Source organism: Sinohyriopsis cumingii, chromosome 4 (assembly GCF_028554795.1).
Source record: "Sinohyriopsis cumingii isolate HCF-2022 chromosome 4, ASM2855479v2, whole genome shotgun sequence".
Taxonomy (NCBI): Eukaryota; Metazoa; Mollusca; class Bivalvia; order Unionida; family Unionidae; genus Sinohyriopsis; species Sinohyriopsis cumingii.
In genome coordinates this window covers 48,852,545-48,875,222 of record NC_142964.1, presented here as the reverse complement: position 1 = coordinate 48,875,222, position 22,678 = coordinate 48,852,545, and the positions used below count along the sequence as shown (strand labels likewise).

At 34.4% G+C, this 22,678-nt stretch overlaps 1 protein-coding gene across 2 annotated transcripts in view; it reads left to right on the top strand.

Moving 5' to 3' along the window:
- Positions 1-22,678, top strand: part of LOC149801132 (nuclear pore complex protein Nup205-like) — a 137,819-nt gene that overhangs the window by 100,973 nt on the left and 14,168 nt on the right. For both annotated transcript variants that reach the window (XM_089955156.1, XM_089955157.1), the window contains exons 29-36: positions 942-1,040; positions 1,957-2,114; positions 2,815-3,006; positions 5,121-5,236; positions 13,998-14,148; positions 15,488-15,620; positions 18,156-18,410; positions 22,352-22,432. In XM_089955156.1, coding sequence (XP_089811282.1) covers positions 942-1,040; positions 1,957-2,114; positions 2,815-3,006; positions 5,121-5,236; positions 13,998-14,148; positions 15,488-15,620; positions 18,156-18,410; positions 22,352-22,432 — 1,185 coding nt within the window. The remainder of the gene's footprint in view (positions 1-941; positions 1,041-1,956; positions 2,115-2,814; positions 3,007-5,120; positions 5,237-13,997; positions 14,149-15,487; positions 15,621-18,155; positions 18,411-22,351; positions 22,433-22,678) is intronic.

Here is a 22,678-nt window from a genome sequence, read left to right as displayed (position 1 = left end):
TGGCTTTAACTGAAAAATAAACATTTGATAGGCAACAGTTACATTTATAATAAAGTCTCAGATTTTATCATCACAGCTACTGTGTGTTATATACTTTCCTCTGATAGATACTTGCATTGCTGTGCCATAAAACACCAAACCAAAACCAAACCCAATTATTTCAGCTGAACAGCCAGTACCAAGATCTGCTAGTGATCAGAATTTGTTTTGTTGATTTTCTTAATTATTTCACATGGACATTGGAGCTGTGTTGGCTTATAGGTTAGCAAGATGGACTCTAGATCTAAAGGGTGCAGATTCAAATCCCACCAACAGACCATTCTGGACGAGCTACCATGGTGTGTCCTTGGGCAAGGCACTACACTCCAATTACTGTGCCATAAAGCACCAAACCAAATTCACATGGTCATTGCTGACCCTGATCTTCATGAACATTGTGTTATATATTGATAAATAGGTCATTGTCAGCTTCATAAATGATCTACATCAATTTGTGGACCATTTGCTAATTTTGTGATACAAAAACTACAATAAAACAAATTTAATGTTTCCTTGTTATTGGTATTTTAAACCAAATCACCATCAATCCTGTCTTCAGGGAAAGTAAATATGACCATCTTTTCGTAATAGAAATAAATTTTGATTTATTTTCATTGTTTTTGGTTTGATTACTGTTGCTACCTCAGGTAGAAGCTGTATTAAAACTATTTGCACATGTTGATTTTGAATGTGAACTGAAATGGGCCATTAGAAGCCACTACACCATTCAGAACCACCATGGATGTCACTTTTGATGAATGATTATTGTAAATTATTGCTAGCTGTTGCAGCAGATTAGCATGGTTACATTTTAGCACTCAGCTTGTTTTGTGACGGCTATTGGAATGAACATTTGTTTCAAGTGTAACAGCTAATGTCCCTCTGTATGTTGTTTTTACCAGGTGGCAGGCAGCAGCGAGTACGAGTCAAGTTGTATGGAGCCTTGCTGTACTATCTACAGATTGCACAGAGGCCGAAAGCTCCTTCTGGGCTATCTGGAGGTTAGTATATGCATATATGATGGGAAAATGTGTCATTATTACCACTGAATGTTCCTCCAAATAAATGAACATATTATTAATAGTGGTAATATATATACATCTTTATCCAGTGCTTTATGTTTAATTGAATTGCTTTTGTTCATTAATGCACGTATCATTGACATTTTTAAAGGAGAAGTATTGTGACCCACTTAACCGATGCCTTCTTGAGGAAGAGAAAATTTTAAACATTTTATACCAGTTTTTGATAAGTAGGTTTTTTTCTTCTCCTTCTCCATTTTGTGGAAAATAAAATTTTCTGGCTGATATTCTCTATCCATGTTGAATAATATGCGTTAAGGCTGTAGTGCCATATTTGGGCTCCATTGATATCCCATGAGTTGAAGATTGTACTTCTCGTCTGGAAGAAAAATTTCATTGAAAGAGGGCGGAGAAATGGCAGACTTTTTGCAAATGCAGCTCTTTCTCAATAACTCATGAGTGACTGATCTATAAACATTAATTAAAGCATAAGTAATGGTGTCAGATAGTGGAGGAGGCTCAGGTGTTGGGTAATGATTAAGGGAATTGAATTGGCATTTTTTTTTCTTGAATTGTTTCCACCTATAGGTTTTTCAGAACATTTTAATTGATCAATATTTTGTTGGATATTGCTTTTTTTAAAAAGAAAATATGTTAAAGAATATCTTTCAAAATAGGTACTTATTAAAATTTATGAATTTGATGTCAGTTTCAAATTTTCATGCACATACTCCCATTCTTACTATATGACACTTTCATTTACATAATTTCATCACTGTTTTATCTGAGCACACTAAAATGAGGAAGCGATGTAAGTGGATGCATACTTGGTAAGAATTCCACCAAAACTCTTCTTCACCCTATTGATTCAACATTCCGTTTGTCTTTTTTCCAGATGCTGCATCAAAAAGTATTGAGAGTAGATTACTGGCTGCAGCAGACATGGAATATGACCAGCTGAAGAGAGAGAATATTACCACGATACTTTCTTATGGAGACAAAATCATGGACCTTGTGTGTCGTGATGCATGTGATGGTCTAGATGTTGGAAGAGTATGTCACACTTTTTCATTAAAAAAATTCTCTTTTAAAAATGTTCATGATAGTTGATGTTGTTGTTATAGGGTTTAACGCCATTTTTCAGCACAAATTAGGCTATACATGGCAGCCAGTATTAGTGGTGGAGGAAGAACCAGGGAAAACCCCGAAAGAACCACCGACCCACAAGAAGGTACTGGCAAGCTTTCTCACATACCCACATTTTCCAAACCCGAGACTCGAACCCACGCAGAGGTGAGATGGCAGTGATGTGTAACGGTGAGTGCTTTAGACCGCTCGGCCACTTGGGGTATCGTTCATGATAGTAATAATAAAATAAAATTTGGAGGGTACAACAGCTATGTTAATAAGGAGAAACTTTAGATATTTTTAAAACTTCTTTTTGTCCAGTCTGTATTTGAGCAATGATTTATTATAGTGCAACAAAATTAAGCTTCCATTCTCAACGATGTTCATTTTTCTTCTCAAAGTTCAGATATTATGCATTACTACTATCGTGTTTTTCTTTTTCGTTTTCTTTACCTTATTTAAAAATTTGGTTTTGTCCTTTCACAAATCAGCCTTGTAAATTACTGAATATTGATGCAGTAGAATTTTGTTTCTACAAGATATGAAACCAGCCCCTCCAAACCTGTAGTAATAAACAAGTCTGCCAAAAGTAGATTTCCATCATTAATCTTTTTTGTCTTGTCAGATGCTTGCACTATCAGTATTGGACACCATCCTTACCATGGATAAGTTCCAGCAGTGGCAGTCATTCCTTTCATCAAAAGGCTACCTCCAACACCTCATTGACGGCATCACTTCTGATGACCCAAGCCTTGTGGACCTATTGGGATCCAAGCTCAGCATTCTGAAGTCACTCTATTTATTTGAATCCAAGATGGTAAAATCTTGTTATCTAATTAAATTCATAACATTTTATAAGGATACACATTTAACATACTGATTGAGTACTTAAATTTGAAGAAAATACTTTGTTACTACAAAACTCTGAAAAGCCCTTTATGCCAGAAAGCTACCTGGATATGTTAAATTTAACACATTTAGTGTGTTGCCAGTGAGTAAATATCCTGGATATGCTGAATTGAACACAAGTTGTGTATTGCCAATGCATTATTATTGTAATTTGCTGAATTCAACACAATTTATGAATTGCCAGTGAGTAATTGTCCTGGCTATGCTGAATTAAACACAACTTGTGTATTGCCAGTGAGTAATTGTCCTGGATATGCTGAATTGAACACAAGTTGTATATTGCCAATGCATTATTATTGTAATTTGCTGAATTCAACACAATTTATGAATTGCCAGTGAGTAATTGTCCTGGATATGATGAATTGAACACAACTTGTGCATTGCCAGTGAGTAATTGTCCTGGATATGCTGAATTGAACAAGTTGTGTATTGCCAATGCGTTATTATTGTAATTTACTGAATTCAACACAATTTATGAATTGCCAGTGAGTAATTGTCCTGGATATGATGAATTGAACATAACTTGTGTATTGCCAGTGAATAAATCTCACTATGCTGACACAACTTTTTTTTTATTATCAGTGACTAAATTGCAAAACTTTTACATGATGGATATGCTGAATTTAACCCAGCTGTAGGATGCCAGTGAGTCATTGTCCTGGATATGTTGAGTTTAGCACAGTTTGTGTCTTGCCAGTGTGTCTTTCTCCTGAATAAGTTGAGTTTAACACAACTTGTGTATTGCCAGTAAATAAATGACCTAGATAAGAATGTAACATTTGTGTACTGCCAACAACTAAATTGTAAATCGGTATGTCCTGGATATGCTGAATTTAACAACTTGAATTTTGTCCATGAGTAAATTGTGATATATTGTTTGTCCTTGTTATGTTGAATTTAGCACAACTTGTGTGTTGCCAGTGAGTCAGTGTCCATTATATGCTGAATTAACACAACTTGTGTGTTGCCAATGAGTCAGTGACCAGGATATGCTGAATTAACACAGCTTGTGTGTTGCCAATGAGTCACACTCCAGGATATGCTGAGGGCTGTTCCATATTAAACATATATGGTAACCAGGGAAAGCTGATTTTTAACAATATATGTCTGGGTACTTTTGATTTCACAAGAGTTCACATTAAAATGATAAGAAAATTCTATTGGTGAGTACCCCACATTAAAAGTGCCTTCCCAGAGCCCCAGGTATGTTTTACTGGAACAACCCTGGTTTAACAGTTTGTATTTTTTCACTGAGACAGTGTCCTGGATATGCTAAATTCAACGCAGCTTGTTATTGGCAGTGAGTAAATGTCCTTGGTATGCTAAATTAAACTTCTGTATTTCCAGTCAGTAAATTGTAAAGATTTGTTGCCTTGGGTATGCTTAATATTAAAACAAAAAGCATTTCAATAAAAGTTTGATTTGCAGATATTCTCAAGATTCTTGGTTTAAATTTATTTCAAGTCAGAATTAATCAGGGTTTTTCATATTTAGCACATGTGGAGAGTTCCTGCCTCAGAATTTAAATACTGGCTTAATGTTATTGTTCACAAAACTACAAAGATTGATGCCCATGAAATAAATGAATTTAAAGTATCAATTTTCATAGTTAATGAGAAAGCGTCTTAGTTTGTACAACATTAGAATTCATCATATAGACTCACCCTCCTAAAAATGGCCATTGTATTAAAAATGATGTTTATTTAAACAATTTCCTTGTCCACAGAAATGGTAATCTGGATGAAAGCCTAAAGTTCAGAGGTTTTGATGTAGATACATAGATATGTCTTGCAATGCCTTATAGTTTCCTGTTGGTAAATGAACATATAACAGAAGCAGGTTTTTGTTCTAAGATGGATAAGAGAATCAAGCCTATTAGAGGACAGTATACAATACACAGTAGCTACGACGACACAAATTCAAACCTTACAATAAATGTGACTTGTCTATTGATTGTTTGTGTTTGGTTTATGCCATGTTTTAGAGACTTTATTTGCATTTATTTCTGCTGTCTCCTTGCAGAGCCTGCTTACACGAGTTGCAGAATCAGCAGTTGGAGCTTACTCACTGCTCCATTGTGGCATCATGAACAGACTGGCCTCATGTACATTCTTTGATATGAGACCAGAGGTGGAAAGGTAATTTTTATACACATCATCTAGCAGGCGCCAGGTCTCAACAGCCATTTCCATTGTCCCTGTAAAAGACTATATTAAATAAGGGCCATTTTCTGCCCCCCCCCCCCCCCGTTTTTATGGGGACAAAAAATGCTTGTAAATATCACAACTTTGTGTCTCATTGTATTTTTTGATGTATAAATCACCCTATTCTGCATTAAATACGCATATAAAATTATTTTTCATGCCTAAACATGACCTTTGAGCATGGTGTGGTATGGGAAATTAAAGAGAAAATGCTACATTTGAGCAACTAGAAATAAGATCTAAGTGTAGGCTTGCTCAGACAAGGTATTTGCACTGATTGATTAATTTTTATAAAAGCATTTGGGTTCTCATTTTAACTTATGTGATCATGTGTGCGCTAGTAAATAAAAATTAAATCATTCTTGAATTTTACTGTCTATGTATCATTGTCGTTGTTTTCCATGTTGCATGGTAGCTGCCTGCGTATCACTACACGTGAGCAATTAGACCTGCATTTCTTGAGTGCGCTATATTATTTCCTTCATTATTATGTTAAAAAAATTCCAGGAACAATAATGATTCAGATATTTTAAAAACAATGTTATCCTTTCATTTCTCTCTTTCTTCATTCTTTCTAAATTGCCTTGGGAACAAGATTTATCGAAGAGGCACTGAAGGGGCTTTTGGAACTATATGTAAACAAAGACTACATGGAGCAAACATTAAATGGAATTGTATTTTTACTTGCCAATTTTTTGCAAAAGCATGCTGTAAATAATAGGATAAGTACATATATACTATTTGTTTTATACATACATAACAGGTTATTTTCTTCATTTCCATCACTGGTGGCCTAGTGGTTAGAGCGTCCGCCTCGGATGCGGGAGGTCTTGGGTTCAATCCCCGGCCAAGTCATACCAAAGACTTACAAAAATGGTACTAACAGCTGCCTCGCTTGGCGCTCAGCATTAAGAGGTTAGTGTTAGGACTGGTCGGCCTTGTGTCAGGACAATGTGACTGGGTGGGCCATCATACTACATGTCTGCAGCATGATGCTCCAGTGCTAGACGTCGCTGTAAACTGCCACACTGCAGACATTGTAACAGTATGACTGAAAAATCGTTAAAGCTACATTAAAAATCAAAATCACACACACACACTTTTCCATCATGATACCATTTGCTACGTTTAATTCACTCACTATTGCATTGTAATTCTGTACATGTAATCTTTAAATGAATCTGTCAATTTCAAAATGGAAATAACAGTTACAACCAGCATATGTTTTCATTACATTTTGTCAGCTGGGTCTTTCATCATATAGTAACAATATTAATTCTTTAAAACTAAAGCATTAACTTGGCAAACAACAAAGGATCATCTGCAGTTATATGGAAGAACTGTGTCGTCTGCATCATATACAGATTGAACAATGCAGGCTTCAGTAGCTCAAATAGTACAGCATTATTGTGCTTAAGTGTCGCACCAAGTTTGAATCCCCAAAGCTCCCTGTTTTTTTTTTCTTCTTTCCTTCTAAGAAGTGTTATGAAGCAGTTCTTCTTCCATAATTAGATAGCTTAACTTTGATACAAGTTTATTTATGTTCAATTGTTTCATACCAGATTTTTATCACATTTTCTGGTGCACTCATCCACATGAAGAACAATTGGTTTTAGACTGACATAAAAAATTTAAACTTGCTTACTACATCAAGGATGTTTCTAACAATTGCTGAAATTAGAAACCATTTCCAAACAGTGGGAACCATGTACACAGTGGCGATGGAAGCCAAAAAAATGAATTGATTTATGATTTTTTTTATTGAAAATATTTGCATTACTTCTGTGCCAAAATCAGCATTTGTATTCCCCAAGATAGGCTTTGTTTGCAAAGTGATATTTAAACATCTGTTATCTTAATTATGTCACTGTACTGGAATCAGTCTGTGTTGCAATTATTTAGCTAATATATCCATTGTTTTCTAAGAATTTGATTAAAGCCACAATTTTGAATGGAAATTTGTTGTGAGGATAAATACTTGAGGTAAAAATTTTATTTCTAATGCTCACGCCACTTCCTTTTTTTACAGCATAATAATAGTTTCAGAATCACGATAATAGTACTGTCTTCCTACGTACTGTTTATTATGTAACAAAATCAATTCACCTTTCAAAGATTGATCATCTTTATTCAATAGATTGATTGTAATTATTATAAGTAAAAAAGGAACTGAAGAAAGTAAAAAAGCAAAAGCTTCATAATAGTAAAAGTTGGAATAAATTAGTATACAAAATATGCATTGTGATCACAGAAAAATGAACAGATAGTCTTAATATACTTTAGATATGCATCGATGTTTGAGATAAAAACGTGAGCAGACATTTAATAATTACATTGCTCTTTTTAATTAATTAGTGTACTAATTGATTAATGTACTATTTGATTTGCTTACTAATTAACTCATGCTACAGTCTCTACTGGGGCCCCGATTGGCTGAGTGGTCTAAAGCGCTCTCCGTTATGGATCACTGCCATCTCACCTCTGTGTGGGTTCAAGTCTCGGGTTCGGCCAATGTGGGTATGTGAGAAAGCTTGCCAGTAGCTTCTCTTGGGATGGTGGTTTTTTCCAGGGTTTTCCCCGGTTCTTTCTCCACCATTAATACTGGCTGCCATGTACAGCCTATCTTGTACTGAAAAATGGCATTAAACCCCACAACAAGAACAACAACATCAGTCTCTACTACATACAAGATATTCTATTAGATCCAAATTTGATGGGAATGATTTGCCAAATTTTGGAAAGAAAACAGGACTGAGGAGGAAAACTTGTCACACTTGATATTAAATATGTGATAGGAACAGTGTTTCAACTTAAAGGGCATTACAAGTCTTTGAAAAAAGGTGTTCTGTCAGTTATTGGTTTGACACTTTCTACATTTGACCTAAGTCTGTTACTTTTGATACAGCTGACTCCAACTGCAGTATGGCTCCATCCTGACTCTATATATACCTCCCACCTGTAGGGGTATCAAGGATATCAAGGAATACACAGTTCTATCTGTGCAGATACATTCTCACGAGCAGAACTAATCCCGGTTTTAAGCTCACCTGGCCTCTGGTATGGCCCACCTGTCCATCATTCTGGTATGTTCCTTCAGTCCATCATTCTGGTATGGCCCATCAGCCCATCATTCTGGTATGGCTCATCTGTCCATCATGCATTGTTCATTGTGCCTCCATCTGTCAGCTATTGTTTGTAGCTGTTATAGAGTCCATGTTTCAGTCCTGATTGCAATCAGACCTAGAATATTGATTATGTCTCAGAATCTCAGATGAGTTTAGTACCGAGTGAGATCCACTACTAATGACGTGTCCATGTATCCAGCTTGATTTCGTTCAAACTTGTAATATATGCTGTATCTTTAAGATCTCAGACAAGTTTGGAATCTGTGCATACTAATTAGTTGATCTTACATGTGATTGGCTAAGCTTGATAACCATTAAGTAGCCTTATTTCTTATCTGATTTTGGAATATAAGCTTATCTTGTCAAGATTTTGGATGGATTTCACCAGTGAAGAATATGTATGAATGTTAATAAGGTAATCTTGCATCTGATTGACATTGTTTCTACTTGGGACCTAAATAGCATTTTGCATGGGAAGTAACTTATGATCATACTTATTGAGAATCATAGCTTCTTCGCTTCTGAGTTGTGAAGGGAATTCTTGCCCTTCAAAAACATTTAAAACATTTTTAAAATGTTATTTTACAATACAGGAATCATGAATTTCAAAACAAGTTGTATATAAGTTTTGCAAAATAATAAATCTTAAGGATTAAATTAAATTGAATAATCAGTAATTTATAGCTGAAAAAGAATATAAATGAAAATATAACAAAATAAAAATTAACATCTCAAGTATGTAAACCATTATTTGTACTCAAAATATTTTATGTTTTTCATTCCTGATGCATACCAGTAACCTTACTGCCCAAAAAAACTGTAAAAGAAACATATTTTTTGACCAGAAAATAATTTAACAAACCAATACTTGCTGATTTTACTTTATACAACAGTAAATTGAATTTTGTAATTTACATTTTCAACAGTTGTTGCCATCGCTTCCATTTTAAACCTTTTAAAAATTGTGGTATTCTGTTTCATACTCCATAAAATATAAGCAAAATATTTTGATATGCTAAAATTGTTAACATGAAAATATCACGGTAGAGGCTTATCATGATGTATCATTGCAGCCTTACAATGATGGTTCTCTGGCAATAAATGGGGGAGAGGGGAATTAGTTAAAAACTTTTTTTCTAACCAGCATTCTAAGTTTTTTTAGTACAACACCAGAAACACATATTTGTTTGGCCTAGCATACAAAGTGGAGGGTAAGAACTCCAAACTTTTCTTGAACTGCACAATTTTACTTGTGTATGAATTTGCTTGCATTCATAATAGCCAGGTGAATGATATCAGGCCCACTTTGGCATCTTGTTTATCGGTTGCCATGAAACATGGTAAATATTATGGTCATTGTTTGAAGATCTAAATAATTTGATCCTGATCAGAGTTTGATAAGATTTAGTTTTTCAACTTTTATCACCAAGACCTCAGATGAATTCATTTATGAGTGATATCCAGTCATATTAATGACCTCAGATGAATTCATTTATGAGTGATATCCAGTCATATTAATGACCTCAGATGAATTCATTTATGAGTGATATCCAGTCATATTAATGACCTCAGATGAATTCATTTATGAGTGATATCCAAGCATATTAATGACCTCAGATGAATTCATTTATGAGTGATATCCAAGCATATTAATGACCTCAGATGAGTTCATTTATGAGTGATATCCAAGCATATTAATGACCTCAGATGAGTTCATTTATGAGTGATATCCAAGCATATTAATGACCTCAGATGAGTTCATTTATGAGTGATATCCAAGCATATTAATGACCTCAGATGAATTCATTTATGAGTGATATCCAGTCATATTAATGACCTCAGATGAATTCATTTATGAGTGATATCCAAGCATATTAATGACCTCAGATGAATTCATTTATGAGTGATATCCAGTCATATTAATGACCTCAGATGAGTTCATTTATGAGTGATATCCAGTCATATTAATGACCTCAGATGAATTCATTTATGAGTGATATCCAGTCATATTAATGACCTCAGATGAATTCATTTATGAGTGATATCCAAGCATATTAATGACCTCAGATGAGTTCATTTATGAGTGATATCCAAGCATATTAATGACCTCAGATGAGTTCATTTATGAGTGATATCCAGTCATATTAATGACCTCAGATGAATTCATTTATGAGTGATATCCAAGCATATTAATGACCTCAGATGAATTCATTTATGAGTGATATCCAGTCATATTAATGACCTCAGATGAATTCATTTATGAGTGATATCCAAGCATATTAATGACCTCAGATGAGTTCATTTATGAGTGATATCCAAGCATATTAATGACCTCAGATGAGTTCATTTATGAGTGATATCCAGTCATATTAATGACCTCAGATGAATTCATTTATGAGTGATATCCAAGCATATTAATGACCTCAGATGAATTCATTTATGAGTGATATCCAGTCATATTAATGACCTCAGATGAATTCATTTATGAGTGATATCCAGTCATATTAATGACCTCAGATGAATTCATTTATGAGTGATATCCAAGCATATTAATGACCTCAGATGAGTTCATTTATGAGTGATATCCAGTCATATTAATGACCTCAGATGAGTTCATTTATGAGTGATATCCAGTCATATTAATGACCTCAGATGAGTTCATTTATGAGTGATATCCAGTCATATTAATGACCTCAGATGAGTTCATTTATGAGTGATATCCAGTCATATTAATGACCTTAGATGAATTCATTTATGAGTGATATCCAAGCATATTAATGACCTCAGATGAGTTCATTTATGAGTGATATCCAAGCATATTAATGACCTCAGATGAGTTCATTTATGAGTGATATCCAAGCATATTAATGACCTCAGATGAGTTCATTTATGAGTGATATCCAAGCGTATTAATGAGGTGATCTTGGATATAATTGGATGAGCTTGTAAACACTCTAGAGGCCATATATATTTTTTATCACAATTTGACCTGATTAGCTTTTATTGTCAAGATCAGAAATGAGTTTTATTATGTGCAATATTACATGCATATTAATGATGTGATCTTGCATTTCGTTGACTGAAACTGTAAGCATTCTTGAGGCTATACTTTTGATCCAATCTTATTTGATTTATCATATGAGCTCATGTCATCATGATCTTGGATGACTTTGCTGAAGAGAAGTAACTCTTACAGATTACCTTTCTTGTCCATGCCAGTTTGCTACCATATCCTAGATGTTAACTTTACCCAGTTCAAGCTTTTGCCTTAACAGACTCTGCAAGTTTCAGAAAAATTCTCCAACCAGAGTAGGAAGAGAAGAGATGATAAACTGCCCCCCCCCCCCATTTTTTGGACAATTTTTCATGAAATTTTCCCAAAAAAATGAATCGAGGAAGTAAAGCATAACCTTATGGCACATCTACATCAGCCTCCAAAGTCCATTGAAATCCTCCAGGTGATGTTTGGAAAAAAGTGATTTGCGGTGTACACCATTTTGAAACATTTATGAAATTTCTGCAGTAGTGGACCAGAGGAAGATAATAATGCCATAATTCATAGCTATACCAATCTAGCTTCCAGAGTTTCAATAAAATCCAACAATAATGACAAATTAGATTCCCAGAATACTCATTTTTAACAATTCAAGGAAATTTACAAAAATGACCCGAAGAAAAAAGTAGACCTGTATTGCACATCCAACAACAACCTAGTCTTCAGAGTTTTTAAAAGAGATCATCCTAGCAGAGTAGGATACACGATGTCAAGCTAAGTTCTCAAAATAACAACCTTTTTTCCTCAAGGCATCTCAGCAAATTTGTGCTTCAGGAAAAATTATTGTGTTTCTGCACCAACCAACCACTCTGGTGGCCTAAGTGGTTAGAGCATCCAGGTTTGTTCCCCAGCCAAGTCATACCAAAGACTTATAAAAATAATACTAACAGCTGCCTCATCTGGTGCTCAGCATTAAGAGGTTAGTGTTAGGACTGATATGACTGGGTGGGATGTGATGCTGCTTGTCGGCCGCTTGATACCCCCGTGCTAACATCACTTAAGCTATCACACTGCAGACAATGTAGATGAAGGACTGAAATGTTGATAAGCTATGTTAAAAATCCAAATCTCACACACACATCTAATTATCATTTTCATTAAAATCCTCCAAATGGCATTGGAAGACATGCAATGTCAATTTTTGTCATGGACTGATGGAGCGATGCACTGAGATAATAACATTATATCGTCTTTCCAGATGAGAGTGAAGGCAGTGTGTTAGAAGATACCTTAAGTATATGCGAGCCATAGATGTAATCAAATACTATTGTTCATTAAATAAATAATGGTATTTGCTATGAGCTGCTTCTTCCAATCAAGTGGTATCACCACTGTTATAGCACTTCAAGAACTACTTTTTTTTCCCTGTTAGAAAATATATCTGCCCTTAGATATATCTGCCTTCCATATTTAATTTTCTTCTTGTCTTACTCTTATTATGAACTTTTAATAAGTAGCAAGGATCTGCAAAATGTATGACTGTACATTGAAAGTATAATTAGGTACCAGAAGAAAAAAAAACTCCAAATCACAAGTAGATTTCAAACTTTCCACATGTATCTTTGTTCATGCAGATTGACATTGTCTGAACTTACCAGTTTCTATTTTTATTTAATTTTCAGAGCCACTTACTTTCAAAATACCTTATAAGCTTAATAACAAATGGCACAAATCTCGATCAGATGTAACTATAGAAAAGGGGATTTGTGGTAGTTTTGTTAGTAGAACAATAGACTCCTAATACAAGAGTCACAGGTTCGATACTTTACAGGACAGCCCCAGTTGGCTACGTAGGTGTATATCTGGGAAAGGCATGTAGCTAATTTCCTTGGCATGATATTGACAACTATTTCTTAAAAGCACCATTAAAACTGATCAAAATTCCAAAAGAAAAATATTAAACTTGTACCCATCTTTGGAAATATTGGAAAAATCAGGCATGGATGTGAGATGATTACAAACTAAAATCAAGTGACCACTAAAATTGGGTGAAGCATTTGTTACCAAACTAGACCAGCTTCTCAAGGCCACAGAATTTGTTTGAATAGAAATAGCAAAGCATGTAAACCATAACAGATAAACTCAAAGAGGTTCAAATCTTTAAAACATTTGCACACTGAAGAGTTGAAAACATTACAGTCCAGAAGTTTAAAAAAATTGGAACATTTTATTAATGATCTAGTAACACAGTGTACTCCACACCTTTAACAAAGTTGGCAAAGACAGAATGTGAAAAATTCATGCAAATCTACATTTTCCACCTTCAAATATGTAAGAAAAAGAAAGTCTACATTTTCTAGTAGATATAAGGAAAACGTTCACCATCAAAATGGAAACGTTTTAATGGTCACTAATACTGATGAGTATTTTCATTGCTCTGTATTGTGAAGTATGATGTTACTCTGTGATTTGTCACTCTGTGTGTTTTTATGACATTATGATATTATTTAATTGTTATGTAATTTAAATTCTGACAGCCACAGATTTTATAGATAGCTAGATTTGTATTTCCCAGATTACCATCAGCTGGTGAGGAGGAGGAGGAGGGGGAGGAGTTTCTTCCTGACATCATGTCCCGCTACAGGCGCCTTCTCTTTGCTACACTCAAACTCTGTCTGGCCATACTCACCTCACTGGGGATTGAAAACATTGAAGCAGGGATGAAGGTCTGTACCAATTTACTACTACCACCATATAGGACAATCTGTCTTTGCATGTATGTACTGTACATTTATTCATTAACAACATAACTTTTGTTGAGCCTTTGTTAATGGAAGCAAGACATAGCAGTCACTTTCCTGACAACATTGTCGTCGTCATCAGCATTTAAGGTTTTGATTCAAGTTTTTCATTTGCATGTATTTTCTTAACCCTTTGATAGATTCTTATCATTTTTGGTATGAACCATTTTGAAGCTTAGAATTCATTTTGCAATATGGTTGCTCACTGTTTTTACCTTGATGTAAGCATCACAGTCAGAAAATATGTTAAGGTTTTGGTTACAGTTTTTTCATTTATTTATGCGTACTAAACCCCATGGTGGATCGCTTTATATTTGGGAAGAGTCAACATGAAGGATGGATATTTCATTCTGTGACATGCGCACTTGCTGCTTTGACCTTTGAATCAAGGTCACATAGCCTGAGTCTCTTGTTAAGGTTTTGGTTGAAGTGTTTTCATTTGTTTATACTTCTAAAACTTTTGATGGATTTTCTTCCAGCTTGAATGAATTCATTCTGAAATATGCATGCTCACCCCTGTGACCTTGGATCAGGGTCAGTCAGAGAAACTTGGCAGTAAGATTTTAAAGTATTTTCATTTGCCCTATATTTCTTTAATCCCATGATAAATTTTCATCCTATTTGGAATGAATCATTATAAAGCTAAGACAATTCATTCTGCAACACACTCAATCACCCCTTTGATCTTTGTGGTAAAAGCTGCAGTCATAGAAGCTTCTGTTAAGGTTTTACTCAAAGTTACTTTATTTGCATATTTTAATGTTTTTTATGAATAGTTGTGAAGCTAAGGCAATTTTATCTGTGAGATGCTTGCTCAACATTTTGATTTTTGGGTCAAGTTCATGTTTTACATCAGTTCTTTGACCTTGGGCTAATTCTTTGAACTTGGGCTTGACATGCAGGCCCTGGCCTGCTTAAATATGCTTAACGATTTTAATTTTGTCATGAAACAACAAGCACCTTATGGCAATAGCCTTATATTCCAGTGTGTTGAGATGTTGAGTAATCATTAGATAAGAAATGATAAGAGATAGATGATAACAATCGGCAACAGTACCATAATAATGCATGAATTTCATGACTGATAAACACAAGTTTGACAGTCAGTGAATCAAATAGTTGTAAAAACTTTGCATTGATCTATGATGTTGCCATATTGCTATATCACAGTTTGACATTATTTTATGTTAGCATTACGTATTAAATGTATATTTATAATCATAGCAACTTTCTGTGGTAAGAGTTTTATCTGTCCATATTTCAGGTGATGCAATTTGTGGTAGCCCATGGAGATGTTTTTCATTCAATACTAAGGGATAGACAGCCCTCACTGAACTTACAGACATTGAAAGAACTTGCCCTGACCACAGGTGTTCTTGCCAGGGCCAACAGTCAAGGTTCCCATTCAATATACTGCTAGTCATATAATTGCTTATGAGATGAGTTCAGCTGCAAACTGCACAGACTCAGCTCTGCCATCGCATAATGCACTGGCAGTCCTAGGTCTGTGCAGTTAGGCCTACTCTGTAGAGCAAACAACATAGACCCTGATCTGCAGGCCAGTGCATTTTGCTATGGCAGATGAGGATCTTTGTTGTTTGCAGTTGGACTCAACTTATAAATGAGCATATATGATATTTGTTTATTTGTTTGGACCCTCCTTTGTATATATAACTCGTCTTTCTTATTTATATTTGTACAGGCTCCCTTGGTTATAAAAGTTGTTTAGTTTGTAGAATGTAGCATTAGCTTGTACTGGACCTATTTAAGTTTGTTTTGCCATTAGATAGTGAGACATTGGCAGTAGCAGCATCATCACTAAGGTTTTGTCTTCAGGTTTTGCTAGGGTTTTTAGTTCAGCTGGCTGTAATGGTGTGGCCCTTTGTCCATCATACATCATCTCTTGTCAGTTGTCTGTCCATCAACAATTGATTCTTTTAACTTCTAAAAATACCCACTTGATCAACTTAGTCAAACTTGGTACACAACATCCTGACATGAAGGACTTTAAGATTTTTTACAAATTATGCCAAACCACTATCCAATATGGCCACTGTTACTAAAAAAACTATATATGTTTAAACATCTTTGCAAAAACTGTTCATTACAGTTTATAAAATTGACAGAAAGCATCCTGGCGTAATGAGAGCATTTCAGTTTTATACAAATGATGGTAACCCACCATCAAATATGACTGCTGTTACTAAATATAGAAAGTCCTTCAAACAACTTTTTCTCAAGAATGGGGTTCTGAAGTTTTATAACTGATGTTATCCACATTAAAGTACAAATGCCATTACTAAAATTAGAAAAACCTTTAAATGGCTTCTTCCCCAAAACTACTAAAAAGAAATTTACCAAATTTGACACAACATAATGCCATAAAGGGATTTCAGGTTGGTGCAAATTTGACATAAAACATAATGCCATGAAGGGATTTCAGGCCTATACAGAAATTGACAAAAACATAATGCCATAGAAGTCATTCAGTTCCTGTACAAATTTGACACAAAACATAATGCTATAAAGAACTTTCTGGTCAGTACAAATTTGGCAAAAATATATTGCCATAAAGAGCATTCAATACTGTTCAAATTTGATACAAAATATGATGCCATAAAAGTGCTTTGAGTTCTGTACAAATTTGACACAAAACAAAGCTATAAAGGGCTTTCAGGTCTGTACAAATATGACACAAAATATTGCCATAAATGGCTTTCATTTCTGTACAAATTTGACACAAATATGATTGTGATATTGTCTTGTATGAAATTGGAGTGCTTAAAATTTCACCTCTGTATTATCAGTTACATCAATCGGTTACATCATCAGTTATGTCATCAGTTACATCATCAGTTATGTTATTAGTTACATCATCAGTTACATCATCAATTATGTCATTAGTTACATCATCAGTTATGTCCTTAGTTACATCATTAGTTACATCATCAGTTAGTCATTAGTTACATCATCAGTTATGTCATTAGTTACATCATCAGTTATGTCATTAGTTACATCATCAGTTATGTCATTAGTTACATCATCAGTTATGACATTAGTTACATCATCAGTTATGTCATTAGTTACATCATCGGTTATGTCATCAGTTATGTCATCAGTTGCATCATCAGTTATGTCATCAGTCTTATGTCATCAATATGAGCATTCATTTCCCAAATTAGGATCTAGTTTTTCTGGACAGGTACGTCAGATCTATTCTCATGCAGCTGTCTGTTTATTGTGTCATTGAAATTGAGCTCCACACATCACATTTATGGCTAATAGTTACTGTAAGGTCCTTTAACACTAGTAATCTGCAAGGTGTACCATCAGAATACCAACTCTGCTCATGTAATGTTTGATCATAGCTAAGTCGGTAATGTGGTTTAAAAGTATAATGTACATCACAAACTCTTCTTGTTACTTGCAGACTTATAGCTTAATATCTACAATTCGATTTCTTGGTAATTTAATTTAATCTGCATATGTACATTTTATTCTTATTTTAAGAATATTCAAATTTTTCATCAATGCTAGTGTTTGTGTAAAACTGTAGATGCTCTAAATTGTATCATTATATTTCAGGTATTTAATAACATTATATTTCAGGTATTTAATAACAAAGTCAGCGTTAGATGCATTAACATGGCAAATAGTTTATCATGAAACCTGCCATAGCAGACACCAGTATGTATAGAACATCTCTTACAAGTCAATAATGAAAAACTTCTTTTCTTCATTTCCTTTACATTTTTAGCTTGTTATACAGAATACATGTCCATCCAGGAAAACAATTTAGGTCATTGAACTGCCCTTTATATACATGCCTCACTGTATAACATTTATTCTGGATTCCTCAAATAAGAAAGAAATTAGATTCCCCTAGCAATGGAACAAAGGAAAGCTAAAAATTTTATGTTGTGAACAAATAGGTGATGAGACATCCGAATTCAGTGAAGTTGATACTGCAGCTATTGAGTTTCGAGGTCACAGGGCACGAATTCAGCGGCAAATGATTGCACTCCTTCCAAAGTATTGCCTGTCTGAGAGGTTGAACAAGCAACTGAAGACTCTTGAGGGCAAGGAAACCAGAGAAAAGAAGAACCTTAAGGAGGAGATAACTCTAGCCTTCCTAGAGGTGGCCACCAATGTTACAACATATTGTAGAGCTATTGTCTCCAATTCAGGTAACTATTTTCAAATTTTGTGCCTGGTCAGTAAACTTCGCCATACTTTATTTTATGCCTGGTCAGTATGCTTCGCCATCCTTTATTTAATGCCTGGTCAGTATGCTTCACCATCCTTTATTTAATGCCTGGTCAGTAAGCTTTGCCATCCTTTATTTTATGCCTGGTCAGTAAGCTTCTCCAACCTTTATTTTAGGCCTGGTCAGTAAGCTTCTCCAACCTTTATTTTAGGCCTGGTCAGTAAGCTTCACCATCCTTTATTTTATGCCTGGTCAGTATGCTTTACCATCCTTTATTTTATGCCTGGTCAGTAAGCTTCACCATCCTTTATTTTAGGCCAGAACAGTAAGCTTCACCATCCTTTATTTTATGCCTGGTCAGTACACTTCACCATCCTTTATTTTAGGCCTGGTCAGTAAGCTTCATCATCCTTTATTTTAGGCCTGGTCAGTACACTTCACCATCCTTTATTTTAGGCCTGGTCAGTAAGCTTCTCCATCCTTTATTTTAGACCTGGTCAGTAAGCTTCACCATCCTTTATTTTAGGCCTGGTCAGTAAGCTTCTCCATCCTTTATTTTAGGCCTGGTCAGTAAGCTTCACCATCCTTTATTTTATGCCTGGTCAGTAAGCTTGACCATCCTTTATTTTATGCCTGGTCAGTAAGCTTCACCATCCTTTATTTTATGCCTGGTCAGTAAGCTTCACCATCCTTTATTTTATGCCTGGTCAGTAAGCTTCACCATCCTTTACTTTTTGCCTGGTCAGTAAGCTTCACCATCCTTTATTTTATGCCTGGTCAGTTTTTTAAGTATTTTTGGACATTGGATCTGAAGAAGTAAACTAAAGTAGGTAAGTAAATTGACATCCTGTGTGTACCACCATTTGTGTATCGGTAAAGTTGGAGTTGGAGTTGCTTTCCTTTTAAGGTTACACCGTGTGTATCAGTTTAAAACTACGCATGTGTATCAGTTTAAAGTTACACTATGTGTATCAGTTTTAAGTTACACTATGTGTATCAGTTTATGGTTACACTATATGTATCAGTTTATGGTTAAACTATGTGTATCAGTTTAAAGTTAAACTATGTGTATCAGTTTATGGTTACACTATGTGTATCAGTTTAAGGTTACACTATGTGTATCAGTTTATGGTTACACTATGTGTATCAGTTTATGGTTACACTATGTGTATCAGTTTATGGTTACACCATGTGTATCAGTTTAAAGTTACACTATGTGTATCAGTTTATGGTTACACTATGTGTATCAGTTTAAGGTTACACTGTGTGTATCAGTTTATGGTTACACTATGTGTATCAGTTTAAGGTTACACTATGTGTATCCGTTTATGGTTACACTATGTGTATCAGTTTAAAGTTACACTGTGTATCAGTTTATGGTTACACTATGTGTATCAGTTTAAGGTTACACTATGTGTATCAGTTTATGGTTACACTATGTGTATCAGTTTATGGTTACACTATGTGTATCAGTTTATGGTTACACTATGTGTATCAGTTTAAGGTTACACCATGTGTATCAGTTTAAAGTTACACTATGTGTATCAGTTTAAGGTTACACTATGTGTATCAGTTTAAAGTTACACTATGTGTATCAGTTTAAAGTTACTCTTTGTAGCACTTTATCAGTTTATGGTTACACTATGTGTATCAGTTTATGGTTACTCTATGTGTATCAGTTTAAAGTTACACTATGTGTATTGGTTTAAAGTTACACTATGTGTATCCATTTAAGGTTACACTATGTGTATCAGTTTAAGGTTAAAATATGTGTATCCGTTTAAGGTTACACTATGTGTATTGGTTTAAAGTTACACTGTGTATTGGTTTAAAGTTACACTATGTGTATCCGTTTAAGGTTACACTATGTGTATTGGTTTAAAGTTACACTATATGTATTGGTTTAAAGTTACACTATGTGTATTGGTTTAAAGTTACACTATGTGTATCAGTTTAAAGTTACACTATGTGTATTGGTTTAAAGTTACACTATGTGTATTGGTTTAAAGTTACACTATGTGTATCCGTTTAAGGTTACACTATGTGTATTGGTTTAAAGTTACACTATATGTATTGGTTTAAAGTTACACTATGTGTATTGGTTTAAAGTTACACTATGTGTATCAGTTTAAAGTTACACTATGTGTATTGGTTTAAAGTTACACTATGTGTATCCATTTAAGGTTACACTATGTGTATCAGTTTAAGGTTAAAATATGTGTATCCGTTTAAGGTTACACTATGTGTATTGGTTTAAAGTTACACTATGTGTATTGGTTTAAAGTTACACTATGTGTATTGGTTTAAAGTTACACTATGTGTATCTATTTAAGGTTACACTATGTGTATCAGTTTAAGGTTAAAATATGTGTATCCGTTTAAGGTTACACTATGTGTATTGGTTTAAAGTTACACTATGTGTATTGGTTTAAAGTTACACTATGTGTATCCGTTTAAGGTTACACTATGTGTATTGGTTTAAAGTTACACTATGTGTATTGGTTTAAAGTTACACTATGTGTATTGGTTTAAAGTTACACTATGTGTATCAGTTTAAAGTTACACTATGTGTATTGGTTTAAAGTTACACTATGTGTATCCATTTAAGGTTACACTATGTGTATCAGTTTAAGGTTAAAATATGTGTATCCGTTTAAGGTTACACTATGTGTATTGGTTTAAAGTTACACTATGTGTATTGGTTTAAAGTTACACTATGTGTATTGGTTTAAAGTTACACTATGTGTATCCATTTAAGGTTACACTATGTGTATCAGTTTAAGGTTAAAATATGTGTATCCGTTTAAGGTTACACTATGTGTATTGGTTTAAAGTTACACTATGTGTATTGGTTTAAAGTTACACTATGTGTATCCGTTTAAGGTTACACTATGTGTATTGGTTTAAAGTTACACTATGTGTATCAGTTTAAGGTTACATTATATGTATCAGTTGAGAGCAGATACCAACAAAGTCTGGCTTCATAGCTAGATTAAAACCCAGTATGTTTGCAGCCTTAATTCGTCAAGATGGCATTTTTAAATATCATTTCCTCAACCATGTATTGATTGTACCAATAAAACTAGGATATGGTAGTCACAGCATCATGGAACATTACATTGGGATCAAAAAAATAAAAATCAACCAAAAAGAAATAGTAGAGGCCAAATTGTTTGCATTTTGTTAGAATTAGTAAGTTTACTCTCTGATGTATCACTGCAATATACATGCCATACATGCTTTTTTGGCATAATCGTTGCACTTTTTTCAACAAATTATGTCCTTATGTGTGCATGTCTATGGATTATGCTTTTCCAGTACATTAAATAATATAGTCAAAATAAAGCAATATGATGTTGTGTTTGACATATATTAAATTTTCTCTGAATAGCTAAAAATCAAACTGGCAAGACAGACTGGTTTCTCATTTATGCACTAGTCAGCATTGAAATTTGTTATGATTGGGGGGGGGGGGCAGCAATTTAACACACTTGTTAAACACAGCAATAGTTGAAGATTGAAGCATCCATTCTTGGCCAACCTAGAAAAATAAATTGATAATGAGGAGTACTCCCTTTCAAGAATACCCTTACCATAAATCTTCTCTGTTGTACAGAATAATAGTGACCCAGTATATCTGCTCACTGTTTTTGATATTTATAACACATTTTTGGGCAGTACTCTTACCTGGACAGAATGCATGTATCATATTCATTGACTATGCATCAGAACATTTACTGCAGGCTATGAAAGGCCAGAACTATTTACATTATAGAAGCATACCTTCTTGATCTTGATAGAAGATAATAAACAATACACATTCATCTGTGGACAACATAAATATCATAGTGATTTACAGCAAGTGAGAAAGTGATGGCTTATCATTACAATTGATGTGAAGTTGTTTCTCCTTCTTCACAGGTCCAAGTGCTCAGTATTGTCAGATTCTGTTTGGGCCAAGCCTTGAGGAGGCCATGTCCAGAGATCTCAGAGGAAGTGATGGTGAGTAGAATGATTTTGTGTATTCAAAGCATTTTGATCTCATTTGAAAGTAACAATGGAAAAGTAAAATCAATTTTAATAGCATATCATTTCACATGCATACTTGGCATGTTTGCCTTTCATATTCTATGTGACTGACTTTACCATGTTCTATGTGTCAAACTTTACCATGTTCTATGTGTCTGACTTTACCATGTTCTGTGTGTCTGACTTTACCATGTTCTATGTGTCAAACTTTACCATGTT